This window comes from Pteropus vampyrus, unplaced genomic scaffold, assembly GCF_000151845.1.
Source record: "Pteropus vampyrus isolate Shadow unplaced genomic scaffold, Pvam_2.0 Scaffold2, whole genome shotgun sequence".
Classification (NCBI taxonomy): domain Eukaryota; kingdom Metazoa; phylum Chordata; class Mammalia; order Chiroptera; family Pteropodidae; genus Pteropus; species Pteropus vampyrus.
Window position 1 is genome coordinate 30,993,320 of NW_011888783.1, and position 23,061 is coordinate 31,016,380.

General features: G+C 31.5%; 1 protein-coding gene and 1 pseudogene across 2 annotated transcripts in view; both read right to left on the bottom strand.

Moving 5' to 3' along the window:
• Positions 1 to 765: 765 nt before the first annotated feature.
• Positions 766 to 23,061, bottom strand: part of KCNJ3 (potassium voltage-gated channel subfamily J member 3) — a 138,936-nt gene continuing 116,640 nt past the window's right edge. The window contains exon 3 of one of the 2 annotated variants that reach the window (XM_011359257.2): positions 766 to 1,833. In XM_011359257.2, coding sequence (XP_011357559.1) covers positions 1,247 to 1,833 — 587 coding nt within the window. In that variant the 3' untranslated portion in view covers positions 766 to 1,246. The remainder of the gene's footprint in view (positions 1,834 to 23,061) is intronic. The other variant, XM_011359264.1, reaches the window with a different exon arrangement.
• LOC111739353 lies at positions 17,727 to 17,842 on the bottom strand (annotated as a pseudogene).

Below are 23,061 nucleotides of genomic sequence, written 5' to 3' on the forward strand. Positions count from 1 at the left end.
AGTCTGTCTTGTTACAACAAATACCACAAACAAAAGAAAGGCATAAGAAAGGAGACTGAATTAGACATATATATTTTAAGCATAAATATTTATCATCTGTTTCAGGATACATTTATCATCTGTTTCAGGACAATACAAGATACATTGTATTGTATCGTCTCAAAGATAAATTATTGGTTTTTAAAATGATAGAAGTTTCAGGGAAAAAAATGGTGAAAATATTACCAATTGACTCAGTTTGAAACAGGACCATTAATTATGTGATTTCACACGAATTCTGATATATTCAATATAACTTGGCTACTGACTATAAGAATGATTCAGCATTTGTTCAGAGCTCGTATTTGTATTAGATCATATACAAAACAGATTTCCAGATTTTAATCAGGCCAGGAGAAAACCAATTCTCAAATCTATCTATGTTTATTTCCCCCAGTACTAGTAACTTTTAAAAACCATAAGAAATTTTTAGCATATTGATATGATCTAAAATTTACAAGTTAAATATATAATGGTTATATTTTTTGCAGGGCCACAAATAGTACAGATTTGTGAAACTCTCTCATATAAAGTACAATTGAAAACCTCCCAGGACCTTAAAAAGCAGAAAACATTAAATCAGGTTTTAAAATGACAAATAATTTAAGGCTAAAATATTTGGTAATAATAATTAATGCCAGTAGCCTTCTTAACCTAATAAATTAAACATGCACAAGAACTACAACTTTGAACAAAACATCACAATTTTATCAGATATATATGTATGTTTGTGTGTATATATGTGTTTTTTTATACATATACATATAGACACACATACATATATATAGTTTTATCGCCCTGAAAGGTATCCACTCATGTTTGGCTTAATATATATGTTAGAAATGTCATGGAGAGTACCACCCTTTAAATATATATATATTTTTTTCCATAATATACAATATAAATAAATATACCATATATAAATCATGCCATAAAAGTAAATGCAAAATTTGCACATTATTGCATGCATGATGTGATAATACATGCCCATTAATAAGAATTTCCTTGTGATGTCCTCCCTTCACAACTTTTGCTTTCTGCACGGTAGCAATGCTTGGAAGTAAAGGTCCTCAAATATGCAGATATGACTTGGTGGTGGGGGGTGGGGGAATGTACCTTTCAGATTCCTTAGAGAGGATTACCTCATCAGCAAAATATTGGACTATTACTAAATCAAATGGTAAATAATGCCTAAGGGGATGTTTTGTTATGTGAATCTATCAGAGTTCATTTTTCTTAATTTGGCTGGAAGATTCCCTTCCATCCTGGAAACTCCCCCAGCCATCTTTTGAAGCTTTGGTGGCAAATCAGCCACTGACTGGCTCATGGGATCAGACAACATCTTGGTGGTTTTAGATACCAGTTTTTCTTCTGAGTTGCCAGGAACTGAACTTATTCGTTGAAGTTTCATAGGCAAATCTCCCAAACTGTAGGCTTTTTCTGAAGTAGTAGAACTCATTCTCAAGAGTTTTTTTGGAAAGTCTTCTCTTCCAGTAATTTTCTGTAGCTTAGATGGAAGTTTTGTACTAATATCATCTAGTCCATCTAAGCATTCCACAGAATTATGTCTTTCTTTGCTGTTAGCTATGGCTGGTGCTATTAAAGGGGATGACATAAGAAGCATCTCCTCCTGTTCTTTCACACTATAAGGTGGGGTGGGGACTTCGAATGTTGCGTGGAACTGAGAATAATCAACTTTAAAGAATCCTTCTTCTAAGGAAATAACAGGAAAAAAACGATGACCCCAAAGAACTTCATCTTCAGTATATGATGTTCGAGCTTGGCAGGTCATCCCTATAAGCAAAAAGAAAATCCTTGATAAATTATGCAAGTAGAAGCACAAGTAAAGCCAGTTTGAACTAAGGAATGTATCTTGCTCTCTGATCAAGCTTTGGACTGTTGATAGGAGTAGACTGAGTAATACATTATGTTTATAGTTTTAATATAAGTTGACAGCTTAGAGTTATACTTTTTCCCAATGAAAAACACAGGGCACAGCTACTTTCATGTATAGAGAGTAATATATCAAAGTATTATTAATTGTTTATTATTCATAAACCAAAGTAAAAGGACATTGAATAATGTTAACCTATGTGTTAGGAATAAGGAGACAAGAGGAGACATTACCATTTTCCATTATTCAAGAAGCAATGTGATATATGAAACAAACATGGCTTTGAATGCAAACATTATCAGTGTGTAAACTTAAGAAAGATGCTTAATTTAGCATCATTTTCCTATTCTGTTGAGTAAAGTACGAAAAATAATGCCTGCCCCACATGACTGCTGTGAGCATGAAATAAAATAACATGTAGAGAAATGGAAAACGTGTTGTTTAATGTCTACAAATAGTTTGCTCTTAATAAATCACAGCAAAGATAACTATCCCAAGAATTTGCTAAATGAATAAAAATTGGAAATATTTCTATCTTGGGTTATGGAAGGTCATTGTGGTGGGTCCATTCTCCTGGACTTTTAAGACCAGAATGAACTTTTGCTCAAGATTTAAAAGTCTATATGCTAAAATCAGTGTGATGTTTCAAGTTCTATTCCTGCTATAAGAATCTCTGAAATGGTATGCTGGATATCAAATGTCGAATTCTGCTATTTATGTTGCTTGGATATTTGCCTCATACTAGGCTTATTTACTCAACTGTGTTCTCTTTATAAATCAAATGTTTAGACTAAGTTACTATTAAATCGGTCAACCTCTGAATATTCATTGTTAAGACCGAAAGTATGTGAATAAATTAAAACCATATATCAAATACAGTCTTACATTAGTCAAGAGATACAATTTCTGTAAGTTGCAAAATTCTCTACTTTCCTCTACCTTTACTATCAGACTTTTATTAGTAGCTATTACAATGTAAAATGATAGATGAATTTTAAGAATAATTAAGTATAACTTAAACAAGTAATGACACTCTTTCTTCATTCATTTCTATTTTCTTTCTGTCAAAAATTTCTATTGTGTTTAAGCCTGGAATAGTTTGGATAAAGGGATAGTCTGTCTTTTCCCCCTGACTAGTAATTACATACACAATAGTTAGAATCAGGATAAAATGCATAATTAACAACCCAGAAAGCCTTGATTGAATCTTCCCAAAATCTTGCCTCATATTATTATCAGTTATGTATCCCCAGAGAATCAGTTGTTACCACTTATATACCGACTTTTCCTAGAAAGTATTTAAGGAACTTAAGCAGAAAATAAATGCCTATCATATTTCAGGCACTGTGTTATGTGCTCTCTCTATATTAATTCTAATCCTCGATATCATCCTGATAAGAAAATATTCTTATGTCCATTTTAAAAATAAGAAATATAGTGCTCAGAGTGATTAAATCTCTTGACGTTCTTTGGGTACAGACCAAGAAGCTGTAGGAAAAAAATATGTCAGTATTATTTAAATTTCCGGGGTTGTTGCTGTTTTATTTTTCCATGATGTCTACATTTTTTAAGTTAGGGATCCATTTCTAAACAATTTATCCATGTAACTGTCATGGTGGAAATCTGATAGTGACTAAATATCAGTCTTCATAATCAATATTACATCAGGAATAGTCCCAAACATTTACGTATGAAGATAACTAAATTAGTTTGAAAGTACTTTGTAAGTTTTATGCACATGCATTCTGTATTTACAAACAATTTTACAGACATGCATTCTGCATTACAAACAATTTTCTAGCCCCTGACTAAATATTTCATGAGAAAATTACAGATCATCACTTATTCAGAAAATTAAAAAAATATATTTCACTTCAGTGAAACAGGTCATCGATTATTGTGGTGCAATAACAGCTACAATGGAAACAGATTTTTTCAAATGTTTGCTCACATAACAATACCCATAGGCATTGTTACTAAAATGCCAGTGGATGATTTTGAACTGAAAAGTCCGGTGGGGATTTTATTCTACTATATGAAATTGCCTTTACTTCCTTCCATAGCAAATTAATACTTGTGAGGCAACATCTTTATATAATTGAAAAATATATGAATTTGGCTGCCAATTACACAACTAAATAGCTTGTGAAAATTACTTTAAGCTCTATAAAGCTCAGTTTTCTTTTCTACAAAGTAGAGATAGAAATACCCTCTCTCATAAAACTATTGAAAATTTGAGATAAGTAAAGTACATAGAACAGTGCTTGGTATTTAAGCAACGTCCAATGATAACTACAGCTTTTATTGTTCTGTAGAAATTACTTTCATTTCTTGTTCTTCTTGGAAATTAGTGATACTGAATTAATATAAAAAGGAAATTTTGACATATTATTCATTTGTCCCATATTAGAAATACAGAATATTACATTTAAAAACAACTAGCAATCCTCTTTTGTGAAATAATCGATTGAACTTCAAAATACATTTATGTATTTATTTATTATTGAATTTATCTGAGTGACATTGGTTAATAAAATTATGTAGGCTTCAAATGTATAATCCAACAACATGTCATCTGTAAATGGCATGGTGTTCACCATATTTTAAAATATAGAAAAAAATTACTCATATTTTCAACACTTAAGGTTTCTCAGCATATCTACATAAGTATCTCTAATAGCTGGGAGACTAAATGTGAAAACTTAGGTGTATAAAAAGGCCTGCAGCAAGGTAGGCGACTAAGTCCATTACAAGACTTTGGTAATTACATCAAGAACATTTGCCAGCATTTTAACCTTTGTTTTTTGCTGTTTCTTTTACACTTTCATTAAATGTAGGTACAAAAATATCAAACACTCCCACTTCAACAACATCACAGTTTTAAATATGGTTTCACCTCAGAATACTAATGTATAATCAACGTATGGATGATGGCATGAAAACATTAGAATTGGATAACAGGAAAATGTCTATAATGGTCAATCCTCAATTTAGACAATGCGCTAACATAAAACGTAATTGAGTAATGTTATTATTACAGAAGTTATCTCAAAATTGTGTTGGAAAAATAAAACAAATTTCAATTGAGAATATTTAAAGTAAATATAATTACATTTTCTAAGAACATGCATCATCGTATTTTTCCTTATAGAATTCATTGTCTTATGATATTTCCTACTCTAATCCAAATTATTTTAAAGTAATTCATGTTTAGATTCATAATTGCAAATGCCACTTGAGTCAAAACAAATGCAGGTGAAAGCATTAATCAAAGAGTACTACATATTGTATCTCTTAACTGGCAATGCAACTGTTTCCATGTTTTACCAGATTACAGACTTGAACAAATGTTATGAAAATCAACACAAGCTCATCTCTGTGGAAACTGGCAGAGCAACAGAAGTTGCTACTGGAAATAGCTGGGACTTCTGAATCCTTAGATGAAAAGCATTTTGTGAAAAAAAAAAAAATTATTCTGTGCATCGATTCATGGATAAAATAGTTATATATTATTGTTTAATCTAATTTATTACAGCATCAGAGTGTCCATCTAAAATAATAGAAGCAATGTACTCAAATCTCTTTATATTTTACTTTTCCCTGTCCTGATTCTGCCTTTAACCCCATGCTATTAAGTCCATCTCTTTCACTAAATTGAATGTTCATTCAAATAAGTCTAAAAGCTTTTTAAGAGAAAATGATAAAGTGAATTGTTATTTGACATGTCCTTAATTAAACTTTCAGAATACCTCTAACTCAGTCATTCTCTATTATTTCTCAATCAGAGATGATACATATGTTACCTATATGAGGTGGGTATAAGATGGCTAAACACAATGTAACCACAGGCCAAGGGGAAGGTCTGAATGCTGTGACACAGAAACTATCAAACAACCAATAACTTTTGCACACAGGAGGCTTTATCCTAACCTTAATATAGAAGTTGCTGGAAGAGAGAGAATTCTCTGAAGACACAAAGTAAATCTTCAATTAGCAATATTATAATAATAATAATAATAATAATAATAATAGGTAATATCTCTATAGGGCTTACTATTTGTCAAGTGTTTAAGCACTTTTTAACATATTATCATTAACCTTCACAACTCTGTAAATTAAGGCCCACTCTACTATTTTCAAATGGAAATTGTAAGGATTAAATGAAATTAGGTAATAAATACTAATTGCATGCACAATAAATATTGGTTATTTTCTTCCCAAAGAGTCCGTAAATATGGATTTCATGACTACTCTACAAATTTCATTTGTATACCCACACATCCACACACCAGAGCTGCAAAATATATTGTTTTTCTTCCTTAAATCTATTCTGTTTATCCATTTTTTCTTCAAATCGATGGTGTTTTTTTATAACTGAATTGACTAAGCATGTGCTATATCACAAAGTAATTTCCTAGACCACTCTAGGTATTGCTCTGAGGATTACTGAATAAGATATATAGATGTTTTTTCCCTAAAGTACTTCCAAAATTTCACCCATCTCCCAGTACATAATAACTGTAAGGTATGGCACTCTCTGCATGATCTCTGTTGTGCTGCACTAAGCTGAACCCAAATTTAAACTATAAGCTTTCTGAGGAAGAATGTGGTTCTTTTTTGTTCATTTTTAAACCTTGTTTATAAAACAAAGACATTGTGTACACCACTGTGCAATAATATTAGGGTTATGGCATAAAGCTTCTTTGAGATATAGGTTGCAAAGCTATTAAGAATATATAAATTGCTTCTGAAAACTGCAGTTTTCAAATAGACAGAACCCCTTTAAAGCTCAACATATTCTGCTCAGATAGACTTTTAGAGAGAAGTAGAAGTTTCTGGCATGAAGTCAACCCAATATTATCCCCTATTATTTAAAGCACTGTTCTTACAATGTGTTCTCATATATCAGTTTGCCATTATTGCTTAAGCTAGGCCAAGAATTTAAAAAAAAACCTCTAAAATAAAAACAAGAAAAACTCAATTATATTATTAGAAAGTAAAATTGCAATAAGAAATTTAGCAACAAAGATTTCAAATGAAATATTTTAGGTTTCTAAGTTCCCAGTAGAACAAAAGAAAGGAACATTGATTTTTAACCATGACCACTAGAACAAAATATTAGACTCTCAGAAAGTATATAAGTGCAGATGCTAAGGGTCAATGACATACAAATTTGACAGAGAATTCATGATCATACTGCTAAAAGTATAAAGAGACTCAAAGATGATATTAAACAAAAGAGCATGGGCTTTGAATATAAACTTAAGATTGTTGCTGTTTTAACCATAAACTATTAGTAAGACCTGAGGCATATTATTTAAATTATCTGAACCTTGACTGCTATAAATATAAATAGTAATAAGAGATAGTAATATGTAATTAATTCATATGGTTATTACAGTTATAAATAATTTAATCTATTTAATGGGTCTACTATATTACCTGGTAAATAATAAAGGTTTAATAATTGGTAGCTATTATCACTCATTATTATTACTGGGGTTCTAATTAGTTAAAAGATCATCTTAGATATATTGTAATTCTTTAGTGATCACCTCAATTCTCAGAATCAACTCAAAGCAAATGAAATGATTTTCAACTTGGTTAAGTTTTATTTGACATAGACATGCTGTCTATACTTATCTGGAGTATGAGTAAAGGCTTATTATTGCACACATTATAAACTGAGTCACTTCTGGCACTGTTAACCTGATCTCCCTGCACAAATGTTACTAACTTTACACTAGCACCTACTTCCCTCAAAACACAATTAGCTTCTGCTATGTTGACAAGGCCCTCACTACCTTTAGCTTTCCACTCTCACTTTATGTAGAAGCATGATATAATTTGCCCAATATACTTTCAACTGATTATCATTCCCTTAACCTCACAATGGAAATGTCCCATTCTTAGCACATCTTTTTCATCTTTTCTTTTTTCCTTATTAAAACATGATTCATTGCATTATCAATGATAGAATCAAAATAAGAGCTACCTGAATCCATTTATGCTATTGTTTTAACCTGTTAAGATATTATTTTTGTTGTTGTTTTCAATACATCTTAATGGTATAGGTATGATGTAACCCAATTACTGTTGGGGAATACCCCGTATTATAAGCCTGACATCAGAAAAGATATTTTTCAAAGGAAAACGTAATAAATTTCTAGCTTAAAAGAAAACAGAACATCTTTCAGATAACACTGGAATTTAATTATTTTAGAGAACATTATTCCTAGTCATATAGAAGAAAATCTTTTGAAATACTCTCTGAAGCAGTAACACATGTCAACTTTTTAAAAATGTTACATGCAAATTACAAAATAATTAAATGCTTAGATTAGTCCCTGTTTTTCAAATATATTCCTAAAACTTTGCTTTAAAATATTATTCATAACCATTTTGTATGGTGTTATAGACTGAATGTTTGTATCACCTGAAAATTCACAGGCTGAAATTCTAACCTCTAATATGACGGTATTAGAAGGTGGGACCCAGTAACATTTGAACTATATGATATTTAAACCAAATAAATAAATACATTTTAGAAAGAAATTAAAAATAACACCCAAATTATTAGCATGCCTACCTAGTTCCTTCAAAATCTAGTTCTAACTTACTATTATAGTTTTGTCTTTTTAAAACCTCTTAACAATAATAAGAACAACACATAGTAAAAAATACATTCCAAATCTTAAATGTTTTCTACTGTGTATATGATCATCTAATTTTTCTCACAACACTGATATATCAGGAGGGGAAATAGCTTGTCCAATGTCACATGATAAGAGATAGTATATTCAAGATATAAACTCAAGCCCTCCAATTCCAGAGCCAGCCTTTTTAACCTCTATGCTATTCTGCTCTGATATCTTGAATGGATGACTCTCCTATTAGCAACTATTGTTTTCCAGGCATATTACTTGGTCCATGCTGTTTCAATGGCTTGAAATATGCTCTGCCATCTTTCCACCTATTGACAAAATTCCTCACATTCAAAGTTCACATCAAATGTCATTAATTCTATGAAATCTTTCTTGATTTTTCTATTTTAATACATTGTCTTTTAAATGTCATATTGCCAGCACACATACCCACATTATTCACCAGCTAGATATTGTATATATTTCAATGTCATACATAATTAACTTCAATAAGTAATAATAGTTAACATTTATTAATTTATGAAACATCTCTTTTCTGCCAGTCACTTTTCTAGGTGCTGAATTGCAAGGTGCTATGGCAGTGAAGTAAAGGATGAACTCTCTCAACCTCCATGTTTAAATCTAGTCTTGAAAATTACTAGTAGTTTGCCACAAAGTCCATATCCACCATATGAGAAAAACACATTCTTGAGTGGGGAAAGACATTTGCACACAGTCTGTTGTACAAAGGTACAACTACTTGTATATGAATTTAAGATACAGTTCCTATTTGTTAATTGTGGTTACAGAAACAAATCACATTAGAATAAGCTTCTTAAGGAAGCTCTTATCCACCTTGACAAAATCTCTATTGTGCTAGGTATTATATGCTCAATGCATTCTTGGGTAGAGACAGTTGGAGGAATGGAGGAAGAGGAAGAATAGGAAGGTTAAAAATATCTGTGCAAGAGTAGTCAAATTTTTGAATGAATCAGAGCTTCCATACCCATTAGTAATCTATTTATCACCAGAAGCAACTGTCACTGACAAAAATGCAAGGGATATAATTATTAGTGAAATAGATATCTGTAATATGTCAATCTTGATTATTTTTTATTCTTTTAAGGTGATAATCTATTCAATTCAACTACTAAACTCCAAAACTGACTCTGAAACATCAATACTAAGAGCTTCTCATTTTTATTAGTGAAGTAGGAAGAAAAATATCAAGATGTTATATATAATCACTGTATAAAATATGAATGACTCTTGCACAAAGAAGCAGGACACATTTGCTAGTAAACTGCTTTCAATGATAACCAGTTAGTTTATAATTTCACTTTTGTAAAATTATACACCCATAAATGTATGTTTAGATATATACACCAAAGAGGTTAGATTTATCTGCATTAAATCAAAAGACAATTAAAAATATTGGCCTCTAATTAAATCTAAAGTTTTGACGAAATTTCTATTTCTCATGCAATTATAACTAATCATTTTATAAAATGTAATATATCCATTTTTAACTGACAATTTAAAATTTGTTTTCCCCCTAGTTCATGAGGTTTACTTTTTATATAGGCTGCTACATCTTTTCAATCATAAACTATAGCTATTTTTTAACATCTCCTTTGGCAGAAATTCAAATACATTTTGTTTGCTTGCAGGCTTAAAACAGAGCCTGAATAAATATTTGCCGTTCAGCAGTTGCTCTGGTTCTATGCTTTGCAGTAAGAGGTCAGAAAATTTTGCTTCTAATTTCGCTGTTATGTTATTTATAGAGTCTAAACAAAAACTAAAGTTCCTAAAACTTTATAGTAACTATTACTGAGCATCTTTTATTTTAGGTGACACATCACAGTAATAATCACGAATACATAATATTTTACCACATGTATTTAAAAAGAAAAATGAATGATTGGTTTAAATATGTATATACAAGTCTTATGAAAGAATTTAACTTTACATTGTGACATAAACAAGTATTTAAAAGTCAAATTGTTAAGTTTCCCTAAATTATGTAATTTCTCATCTCCTTAAATAGTATTTTAATTTACTTCATTTAAAAAAACATAAAGAAAAAAGTCAAAGAACTAAAAATGCTGAGGCAAACAGTCTATGAGATGCAAAAGTAACTTCCTTAAAATTGACATCTGCAGAAAAGAATGATAATCAAACTCTAAGTTTATGCTAAAATATAGTTCAACTCCTAAGGCAGCCCAGATTTTCTCCCAGGTTTTAAATAACAAATGATCTGTCAACAAGCATTCTGTTAATAGAGAGACCCAGGGTTTAAGGGCGAAATTCTCAAGTGGCCTGGTAATCTACCGCAACATTTTATGACATATATATTTGAAGAATGTTCTGACATTTATTAACAAAATTATTTATACCATGTAAATGATGCTAATATTTAAAGTCTTATTACTATCATAATATAGCCAAGATCTAAACAAGGAAGACAAGAAAAAAGGAGGAAAAGCAGGTGAGTGAATCAATCCACTAGGAATACTGGGAATCAAGATCTCCGGCCAGATGACCACTTAGGAATTATAAGATAAAATTAATCATTGGTAAAAAAGAAATTTATTTTGTGTCCATATATATCCACAAGTATCAATTTTTGTGTCATTCTTAATCAGAAACTACATTCTTAAATATTCTACCAATTTTAATAGATTTTTGAGCTAGTGATGTTTGTCTTAAGATGTCACTTTTCGAATAACACAAACGATAACTAGAAAATAGCTTGTTTTTAATTTAATGAAATAAAATGCAGTTATTTTATTTCAAGTAATATTTTACTCTTCCTGATAAACATTCCAGAAGTGAACAAAGTCATATTTCATTTGACTGACTTGCAAAATACACGAACTGTTATGATTAAATTTTCTTTCATATATATTGACATTAAAGTATCCAAATTATTGACTGATTCATTCACTAACTCATGTTTTTATTTAACCAAACTTCCAGAGAAAGAAATGACAGAAATTTATATGCATTGAGAGGATGAGTCAAGAATAATGGAAATATTTTAAGCCAAATCAAAAGGAAAAATATTTGAGGTAATGATTTTGAAAAATAGGAATGGAAGCTGATTGGCAGTGTTATGTTTAATCATCTAATATTTAATTCACATACATTGTAGAGTCTATGCTAAGATATTTAAATGAATTATTTTATTTTCAAAACTGTGGAATAGTTACTATCTTCTTTTTCAGATCATAACCTAAAAAATATGGGCAAAGGATCTGAACAGGCACTTCATCAAAGATGTACAAATGGCAATTAATCATATAGAAAATGTTTCACATCACATGTCATCAGAAAACTAAAAAGTAAGACTAAATACCACTGATCTGGGACACTGACGACAACAAATGCTGGTGAGGACGTGGAACAACAGGAACTTTTATTCATTTTAGCACAAATGCAAAATGGTACAGCCGCTTTTGGAAGAAAATGTGGCAGTTTCTTACAAAACTAAATATAGTTACGATATGATCTAGCAATTAGACTCCGGTATTTACCCAAATGATTTGAAAATTTATGTCCATACAAAAATCTAAACACAAATGTTTATAGCAACTTTATGCATAATTGTCCAAACTGAAAGCAACCAAAGTGTCTTTCAATAGGTCAATGGATAAACAAACTGGTAAATATCTACACAGTGGAACGTTATTCAGTGATAAAAAGAAATGAGGTATCAAGCCACAAAAAAGACATGGAGTAACCTTAAATGCATATTACTAAGTGAAAAAAGCAAATTTGAAAAAACTGTATTACACTGCACAATTTCAACTTTATGACATTCTGGGAAAGGCAACTATGTAGACAGTAAAAGGATCAGCAATTACTAGGGTTTGGGGATGAATAGGTGGTATACTGGGGATTTTTAGGGCTGTGAGACTATTCTGTACGATAATAGTGGATACATATCATTACATATTTGTCAAAACTTAGAATGTACAACTCGAAGAGTGAACACTAATGTAAACCATGTACTTAAATTGATAATGATGTGCACTTATTGGTTCACTGACTATAACAAATGCACCACACTGGGCCTTGACATTATGTGTGAGGATGTATGTGTGTGGGAGGGTGGAGTGGGGGTGAAGAAAGGGATGTATGAGGACTCTACTTCCTGATCGATTTTACTGTGAGCTTAAAAATTAAGACTATTCATAAAAACTATAAATTAAAAGGTTAAAAAATTAAAACAAAAACAAAAAAGTCAGTCCCTAAAAGAGGTTAAATAAGGCACTCAAGCCCTCAGTTTTTAAGTGATATAGCCAGGTTACTTCTGTTTTTGGAGTTACTATTTAACTCCAGACATGAGCATGTATCTATGCTTATAAGCTATTTCTCAACAATTTCACTATGCTTTAAACCATGTACCTATAAACCATGATGCATGTACCTATAAACCATGGTACCTATAAACCATGATGCATGTGGTGAAAAAAAACTATTGATATATAGATTTATCACCAAATCTGTTTTCTTCTCTATCAATCTCTAAATTTTGATTATTATAATTCATAAAGCCATAAAAGGCTTTTAAAAACTTAAAATTTACTTTAAAAATTACCTTTAAGTCACCCTCTTATGTTGTTCTTAAACAGCACTTCATTTTGTTGTTCTTAAATTTGTATGTTCTAAACACCCTACTCATCACATTAGGCCATTTATAGCCTATATACATAAGTATAAATAAGCATATTTGTTTGCTGTGCTTATATTTTATCTCACAAAATCAATGGAGGCAAGTAATAGGTATATTTTCTATGTAGTCTAAGCTAATTTCCAAAATCAAAGTCTAATGTCAAAGTGTCCACAAATATGAAATTACATAATCATTCTTTAAAAATGTAAAAGAAAATGTCCCCATTATAATTGGAAATCATAACTACTGCTTATACCATCAACAAGGGCTCCATTCCCTCTGATGCTGACATTGCCTAGTTATTTATAGGCTATCCTGCTCTTTTAAATGTCCTTCTTCCCTCAGTAATACATGGTTCTTTTAATCTTTCTTTGGACATCAATTCTTTAAGTGTATATAATATCTAATAAACGGTGGAAGAAGTACAACTTTCAATAAAGTTCCATTATATAAGAGTATATAAAATTTAAGTCTAGGACTGTTATAAGCATCTGCTAGGATATTTATGCAGAAATGTCCCTGTAATCACAAAAGAAAGGGGGAAGCACATAGACTATTTTTCAAGAGAAAGAGAAAGTAAACATTCAAAACTTCAATTTGCCAGAGGTAGAGTTTACATGATACTTATGAAACTTAAGCTCCAGGGACTTTCATTAACACTAGTCCTTTCTCTTTTCATATATTTGGTTTCATAATGTTATAGTCTTCTCTTTCTTAAAGAGAACTCCCTACATTTTGGAAGCATCCATCCCTACCAAGATTTCTTCCTACATAGTGCAATAACTTGTAATCAAAGCAAGGTTCGTAGCTTAGACTGCACTCACGATTATAAAGATTTGCTGTTATCCTGGTGATATTGTTTCATAAGTCATTTCTTCTTGATATCGATTAGCTTTGGAAGGAGATTACAGATTTTGCATGCCTTTTACAATCATTCTTTATTTCACCTCAAGTCCACATCCCACCTACGCAAATTGCCCATTGAACAGTTTCTTAACTTGATATCATGCTCCCCCACGCCAAAGCTAAAACAGAAAAAAGCCTTCCACAGCATCCAACCAATATCCTAAAAACCCTATCTCACAATTTCCATTATTCTCTTTCATGGAGGACTCAATAAATATTGGCTACTATTAATATTTTAATATTTACTTTCAGGGACCAAGATCTTATTATACAAATCTATTTCCATAGTGAAAATGTAACCTTTTCCATTTCCTTGGAATGCTGAAAAACCTCTATCAGATAAAGAGTATTTGGTGTTGAATATTGTGGGAAAATTGTTCTCATCACCTGAAAAAATATGTTACTCCACTCAGTGGGGGGTAATTGATGTGTTTTATCAAAGGCTGTGACACTGTCTGATAGTGTTTTGCAGAAATCACCTTGACTGCTCTGTGGAAGAATATCTGATCAGGGCAAGGCTGAAGCAAGTACGGCAGCTGGAAAGCTGTGTTAAAAGACAATGGCCAAACAAGTGGCTGTAAAGATAGATCAAAGAGATATTTATTTAAGAGACAAATTTAACAGGACTTGACAACTGATTGGATTTAGAAGGTGAGAAAGACTGGCGACCAACAATTTCTTATTGTTAGAATGATGAAGATAGACATGTCGTAGTATTTTACTTGTAGTTCTCATAAGAAAAGGAAGATAAAAATAGTAAATTAAACCATACCATTTTATTTTCTGAACTTTCAGATTAAATTTGTCAGACAGTTTTGTACCCTCACGCCTGCCAACTTATAGTCCTAACAGCCAGTAGCATGAGAAAAATAACCATCCTCATTTAATCATTAAGAACAATTACTTCATCCTAAACTGTCTCTCCATTCTGCTAAGCTCAAAAGAAATGTTATGACCGAAATGTCACCTCAAATCTCGTTTCTATATCTGGAATTAATTTTATTAATTATAGCTTCTTTGTTTTACTCCAGATCTGCTGACAAAGCACTGGCTGGGTCTCAGCCAACTAATCAGATTAAAGAAATACATGATATACATCTTAATGCAATTCTTTTTTCAAGGTTCCTTTCTGAACAAATAGATATCAATATTCTTATAGTGATTTGGTGATGCTACAATATAGTTGTAATGGAAGCCATTAACTTTCCTATAATTAATAAGAATCTCTTAGAATACAACTATAAATCACTGCTTCTTTTCCAGGACTATGAGAGCAAAATAGGCAAAGAAAATGTACTTTATTAAGAACTCTGATGAGACAGAATCATGTCTAGTGCATGCAGGCACTATTGTGGCCTGAATAGTGCAATTAGATACTCAGAATAAATGAGCTGGAGAGGCCTTTGAAAATAAAAACAACCAACGTGTATCAAAGAGGGAAACTAAGGTATAGAAGAATAACCTCCTGTATAAATGCCAGCATCACCTATTTTCACTTATAACACAATTTGGTTTATAGATGATATCAACAACAGAAAACTGAAATGGGAACAGGGGCTCAATGACCAGATAATTTGAACACAATCTAAATCCTTGCTTTAAAATGAAGAGAGTCGTGATCTTGTCTAAATTATCCAGATTAATTTAATTTCCAGTATAGGTTTAGTTGCTTTCTGAATTACCGCTTATTTTAATTAACAGTTCAGGTTGTTAATAGATTATATGAAGGGAATAGCCATGTCTCTTTTTCTACTGTCACTGTAAAATAAAGTTTGTATTTCATTTCTTCAGACTTAATTTACAACCTGTTCTGAGGTCCTATCAGCTATTTTCAACCTCTACTTAACTAGGATAAGGAGACAAGTAGCAGAACTAAGATGGTGGATGAAAAGATAATATTAAATGAAGGGTTTTTTTTAAGTTTATTAATTTGAACCTAAATGTTATATAAAATCTATTATGTATGTGAGCTTACCTGGCCTAACGCATTTTTTTGGTACTGAATTGGTTACATAAAGTCTAAGTTTCTGTTTTCTTTTATTTGAAAAGCTTAAACTAAATATTTTAGCCCTAAATCTATTTATCTAGAAATATATAGCAAAAGTTCTTAATTTTGAAAAGATATAAGATTTTACATAACCAAAGTCATTAACTGGAAGAGAAGATGACGAGATTTTCCACCTCTTCTGGAGGGAGCACTGTTTAAGGGAGCAGCATGGGTGTAAAGTCCATGCCCTGATCTTGTGCTTCACATTAGAACAGAATGAACTTGTTTTACCTAAGATGAGTCTTCGTTAACTGCTGTTCTCATTGCCATCCCCATATTGATGTCTTTCAAGCTTCGTATTAAAATTCCACTGGTTACTTTCAATCTCCTGACCAATCTTGACAAATCAACACCCAGAAATGCCAAGACTCTTCCCCCTTCCAGTAAACTAATGACCTTAATCATACTGAAAACTTCTTAATCAACCTTTCATCCTCTGAGCATTTGGGAATCTACCTTTCCCTGCCCTCATTGTCCTTGCTTATGGGAGGTGGGCAAGGCTTAGGTCACTGAGGTTCCTAGTAGGCTAACCAAAGCTTTTAGTATTAAAAATATTTGGATAGGTTTTCCAAGATTCAGGTGCATGATGTTTTCACGTGAAGGCATTTTTTTTTTCAGTAAAATCTGCATATCCTGTGATCTTGTGGAAATCATGCTTTTTAATTTTTAAGTACAGACGATAACAGCTAAGTAGGAGTGATTTTTAAGAATTGGGTCCCTGAAGTCTGGCTGTTTATTAAATCTTCTAGGGCTTAATTTTAGCATAACTGCAATACAGATGTCAAACTTCTGTCATCTATTAAATATAAAGGTAATATAGAAATGCCTTAAAAATTGTGTTCTGGAATCTCATATACTATTAGACTATATATACTAACAATATATATTAACAAACAAAATTTGTTAGTATATATACACTGTATATAACATATAAAATATAACATATAACATACTAACATACTATTATATTTCTGGTAGCATCTGCTTGTATTTTCTAAAATCTGAATTAGTTATAGAAAATATATTGTTCTCTCCAGAATCTGGTCATTAGTTTCATTGAGTTATACTAAAGGATAAAATTGTTTATTATGTTTACAATAAAGTGTATGACTATGAAATGTGCTTATATTTATAAATGTCTATTAAGATATACTAGTATATCTTAATTCGATTATAGTGAATATAGCTAATACGGTATCTTCAGGAGATTGGTTCCAGGGCCCCTGCAGATACCAATATGTGGAATTGCTCAAGTCCCTTATAAAATGGCACCGTATTTGCATACGATCTATGTATATCCTCTCATATACTTTCAATCATCTTTAGATTACTTATAACACCTAATACAGTTAAATCCTATGTAAGCAGTTATTATAATATATTGTTTAGGGAATAAAGACAAGAAAAAAGTATGTACATATTCAGTATAGATGCAACCATCGTAAGCCTAACTATAAAATACACGTAAGCAGCAACATAATATTTTATTTATTTATTTTTATTATTTATTATTATTTATGCCTACAGCACCTAGTCTTCCTAGGTGGTCTCCCATCCAAGTACTAACCAAGCCCAACCCTGCTTAGCTTCTGAGATCAGATATCAGGCTTGTTCAGGGTGGCATGACTGTAGACCATGGGACCATGGCTCCACTGGGGCATGAACGTTCTGTGTGTAAAGCAGACGTGCTAACCGCTACATTATGGAACCACATCCTATATTTTATGTTTTTAGAATATATTCTACCTGTGGTTGGTTAAATATACAAATGTGGAACCCGTGTATACAGAGGGCCGACTATAAGGTAAAATCCTAGTTAAGAATAAAATCTTTTAAATAAAGTTGAGGATTCTCTTAACATTTATGGAAAGCATCTATACAAGTCTGCCTTCAATTTGTTAACCCCTCTACATCCATCCTGTGCCCTCCAAAGAGCACTAGTTTGCGAAGACTCCCAGAGGTTTAGATCCTGCTGTAAACTGTATAACAAGCAGGGGTCATCGCTGAAGAGGAGCAATGGTTTTCTCATACTTGCCAAGCAGAGACAATCTCATTAACATGGATCAACTATTTGGTAGAACATATGCTAAGCTGATTAACAAAAAATATCACCTTTCAAAAGTCTTACGGGAAATTTTTGGGTTAGAGCACTGAGCCACAGAATTGTGATTGATTTTATGAACATACAAGTTGAAAGGAATGAGGAGTCCTTTTGAGATTGAAGTTATACATATATATGTATATATACACATATATATATTATATAGCATATAGTATATAACATATAGCATATGGCATATGGCATATAGCCTATAGTATAAAGTGTGTGTGTGTATGTATATCAAGTCAAAATACTAAGAAGCCAAATAAAAGTCTATGTCTAGAACACTTTGTCTCCAGAAACTGTTTTCTCAGCAAATAGAAAGGATATAAATTAGTTAAAAGATATGCTTATGTATCCTATCAGAGTAGGAAAATAAAGGCAGATTTATAAGCTGGAAGGAGTGAAGGATTTGATTTAGCAAAGGCTGACATCTTAGAGAACAGACTGTACCAACAAGAAAGGAAAGTGTGAATCTTGGAGGCTCAGCTAAACAGACCCATGAAGAAAAAGGAAACACACTTTCTAACCTGCTCTTGAACTTGAAAGTGTAGGAGATGTTGAGAGGCCCCAAACCACTTCTGCTGTTTTTGAACAGAAACTACAAATATAGTAAACTTATTAAGTTTAAAATTCTATTAAATGCAATGTACCTGCTTTATATTAAAATGAAATTACAGAAAATATCCCCCTATACAAACATATATAAATGTATGAGTAGGTTTATTCAAAAAAATAAAATTTCAGGTCAAAATAAGCAGAACAGAATTGGTGTTCACTGTGCTGCATTTGGATCAAGCTGTGCTGCCCAAACTCATACTACCCAGTCTAAATAACCTGCTTATCAGGATGTTCTTGTCAAAGAGAAGCAACCACCCCAAAGTATTCACATATATTTGCTCCTAGTTCAATATAAAATTAGCATTAGCATTAAGTCTGAACAGCAAATTTTAGTGAAAATTCTTAACAATGCATCTCTGTGAAAATTTCAAAAATATTTCCCACACTAAATTAAATTAGCAAAACTCCATGAACTGACACTGTAAACCACTAATACCTTCACCAAATCCCCATTTTTATAAGTAAAAAGAAAATGACATAAGGATTAAAGAGTCTTTTAATACTTTATTAGTATTTGAAATTTTTCAGATAGGACGGTTAACATTTCAGGAATAAAAGCTATTGTTGACCAAAATGATATATCCTCTCAACTGTTCTATATGGACATTTTCACATACCCCATTGGGCAAAGACTATTTATTTATCTGTGCCTCTTCTAATAATTAAATGACTCTCGTCCATACTTGGCCTATAACAAACAATTCATGAATCTTGAGTAGCAAAATACCAAGTAACCGTGGATAACATGGGAAGTCAGTCAGAGCCTCTATCAGTCTTTCTCTCTCACTCTCCCTTTTAAGTTAAATAAATATGCACCATGTCTATCTTATAAGACCAATATCATGAGAGTATTAGTGAAGATTTTATTAGTGGAGAATTCATCTTATATAATTTTACCACTTATCTTTGACTATTACAGTTTCTATCCCAACCCTGCATTCTTGGTGGAGGGTAAATGTACAATTAAGCCCTTGTGTAATAGGTGATTACTAAAAAAATAAAAATAAAATAATAAAAGATAAAAAAGCCTTGCATGGGTCCTTGGGGACCTTGAGTCTTCACTTCTATGCTTAACTGCTCAAAATTCTACCTCAAGTTAATGTTACACCACAGATATTCATTCACACATTTAGGTATTGAGAACTATATTAAGCACTGAATATAAACTGATGAGCAAAACTGATAAGTCTAGCAAAGAATAGATTTTTTAAACACAAAATTTCATAAAATTGTGATAAATTCCATCCCAGCCCTTTTTGGAATAGTAAGCTGATGCATTTAACCTGGTTCTCAGAGGTCAGGGAAAGTGAGGAGGCTTCCCAAGGTAGGTGATACACAGAAGGATCACAAAGAAAGGGAAAGTCAAGGGCGGGGGGTCGGGGGGGAAACTATTCCAGGCCAAGAGATCCGTATACCAGAATGCCCAGAGGGGAAACCAGAAAGCACCAAAATATACTGAAGAAAACCTGTAATGGACAAAGAAAGCATAAACTACTACAAAGAAGAAAGAGATGAAACACCAAAAAAGTAGACAATGACCAGGTCATAGAAAACCATGAAGCCACAGTAAGCAGAATGAACTTTGAAAAATACCTAAGCATCAACAGATTTTAAATGTATCACAAGTGATCACTTCCCTTTCATATTTGTTCTATTTCCTCTCAGAGCATGGCTAGTAGCAAATAAATCACATGATTATTTTCCTATAAAGCCATTTCACACATGCTTTACTGCATCCCTTTTATGAAGACTCTATTGTTACAATAGTTGCCTTGGCCTGCATTCCTTGAAAGGTTAGCTAGAAGTGTGTTTCTTATAAAAACTATCTTCTAGTTACATAATCCTTCATATGATTCTTGCAACATCCCTTTCTTGTGACTGGATTCTACTTTGTGGTTTCCACACATAAAAATTTGTATTTATGGTCTATTTCATATGACTTAAAATTACATGCTATTTACCTATTTTGTAAATTAATTTATATTTTTTCTCAATAGAGAGAATATCATTGCAAGCAAAAGGTATAGCTTAAGCTTCTCACAAATTACATACTGGTTTCAGTGGTAGACCATCAATGAAAACTTGACTTTTAAATTACTTTGCAAGTAATTAAATTACTCAAATTTGGTGCATTGTGACTTAGAAATTTTAGGCAGTCAAATCTTTGTTGAAATGAAAGGCTGATATTTAATATTTAAGGAGACCGACATAAGTATATCGATAAATAAGTATTATTAAAAGTATATATACTCTCAAATGTAAAACAATTTAAGGCCAAATAAACTTTTCTCAGTTTCTTTAAAACCAAAGCAAAGAAGCCAAATATGGTATACCAATAAGCTTTACTTCAAGGAGCTAGTAGCTCTTCAAATAATCTACTCATTCATTCTACAATTATATGATCAGTACTTCTTTAATACCAAACATTAAAAGGTAATGAGACCAAAGATGAAAAAATAACACAAAACCCTGACTCCATGGATATCACAGACTTATACAGAAGACAAAATTATAAATAAAAAACTCATGAAAAAGCAATATGAATAAAGCAGAAATGTATGTATAAATATTGAGACAACAGAAAAGGAATTAATTAATACTAGACATTATAGGTGAGATGAGGGACACCGTTAACATGTAATTTATATGACTGACAAGGAAACTATAAGACAAGGAACAGATATATTTGGGAGCTAATGAAGGCACTGAGATTAGAGACAGAAGATTACATGTGGGACATGTAGGCATTAGGTTCTATAAGATTACATGATAGATGCTTGAAAAATATTTGTTGATTGAGGAAAAAAAGATTGAATAAATAAAACCATATGTTATCATTGAACTTTGATCATTTACAAGATGTGAGAAGAGAGAATATGGGAAGTTCCTATGGCATATCACTCCCCTTTACCTTGACCTTTTTTCCCCCCCTCTATGTTCTAATTCTGTATCAACATTAACTATTGCTTCTTGTATCACTGTTTTATCTTTCAATTATTACTCATATCATTACATTAATATATAGTAGTAAATGTGTAAAAGTCAACTCAGTGTTGCATATAAATGATTTATACACCATATTTTTGTTAGCATTGTATCAATATTTTGCTATACAAATTAGAAACAACTGTTAAAGTTCCAAGCTGTCAATAAATAGATATAATAGTATCACTTATTTCATTAAAATAACATCCTACATGGTAGGAAAAAAAATTTAAACTTTAATATTTTCACAAAACATTCAATTCTGAATTTAACTTGAAGACTCAACTACCACTTCTTCAAGTTAAAAACATTTATAGTTACAGTATTACAAACTGTTTTTCTATCTGTTACACCAGATTATTTAAACTTACTCTTTTTATTGGTATGCTGTAGATACAAGTGTAAGTACTTTAAGAAAATGTATTTTTTATTTTAATAATTTGAGCAATTAAAATATATACTTAAAATATCTTATTAGTCTAATAAGTAAAATAATGATTCATTTATTTGAAGCAATTAAAACTTTATTCTTGTAATCTAATAGGTATGTACTATTTCAAGTCAAACATAGTATCCATTATTTTAGCAAAACGCTCAGAAATTGTGCTACGTAAAGTATCAGCTATACTGGCTAAACTGGTTACAGTTCATCTTGTCAAAGAAGCAAAGGCAAATGGAAAGACACCTATTTCCTAGATAATAATAAATGGACAGGTTATCATGATCCAATTCTTCTAGTATATGCCACACTCACTATTTCGTCAATGGTAGAAACTGAATGAAACATATTTAAATATTATCGTAGGTCAATCAGAGCTGCTGAAATGCCCCAGTGGTTCAAAATAATTACGACATATACAGATTGGAGATAAAAGCATTATGAATACTTCCTTTAGTGCTGTAGTTTTAATATGTGATTAAATATGTAAATGGTCATTTATTAATGACTTATTTCACCTTAGATATTTGAAAACTTGGTCAGTTTCATTTGGAAACACCTGCAGATATCACACTCCAAACTTAAATACTTGAATCAGAAAAATACTATATTGCTACTTTGTTTTTTATGCTTTTGTGAAAAATGACATCATTCCATTTGACAAGCATACTGTAGGTTGTGAACTGTAATGGTGGCATGCTGAGGAC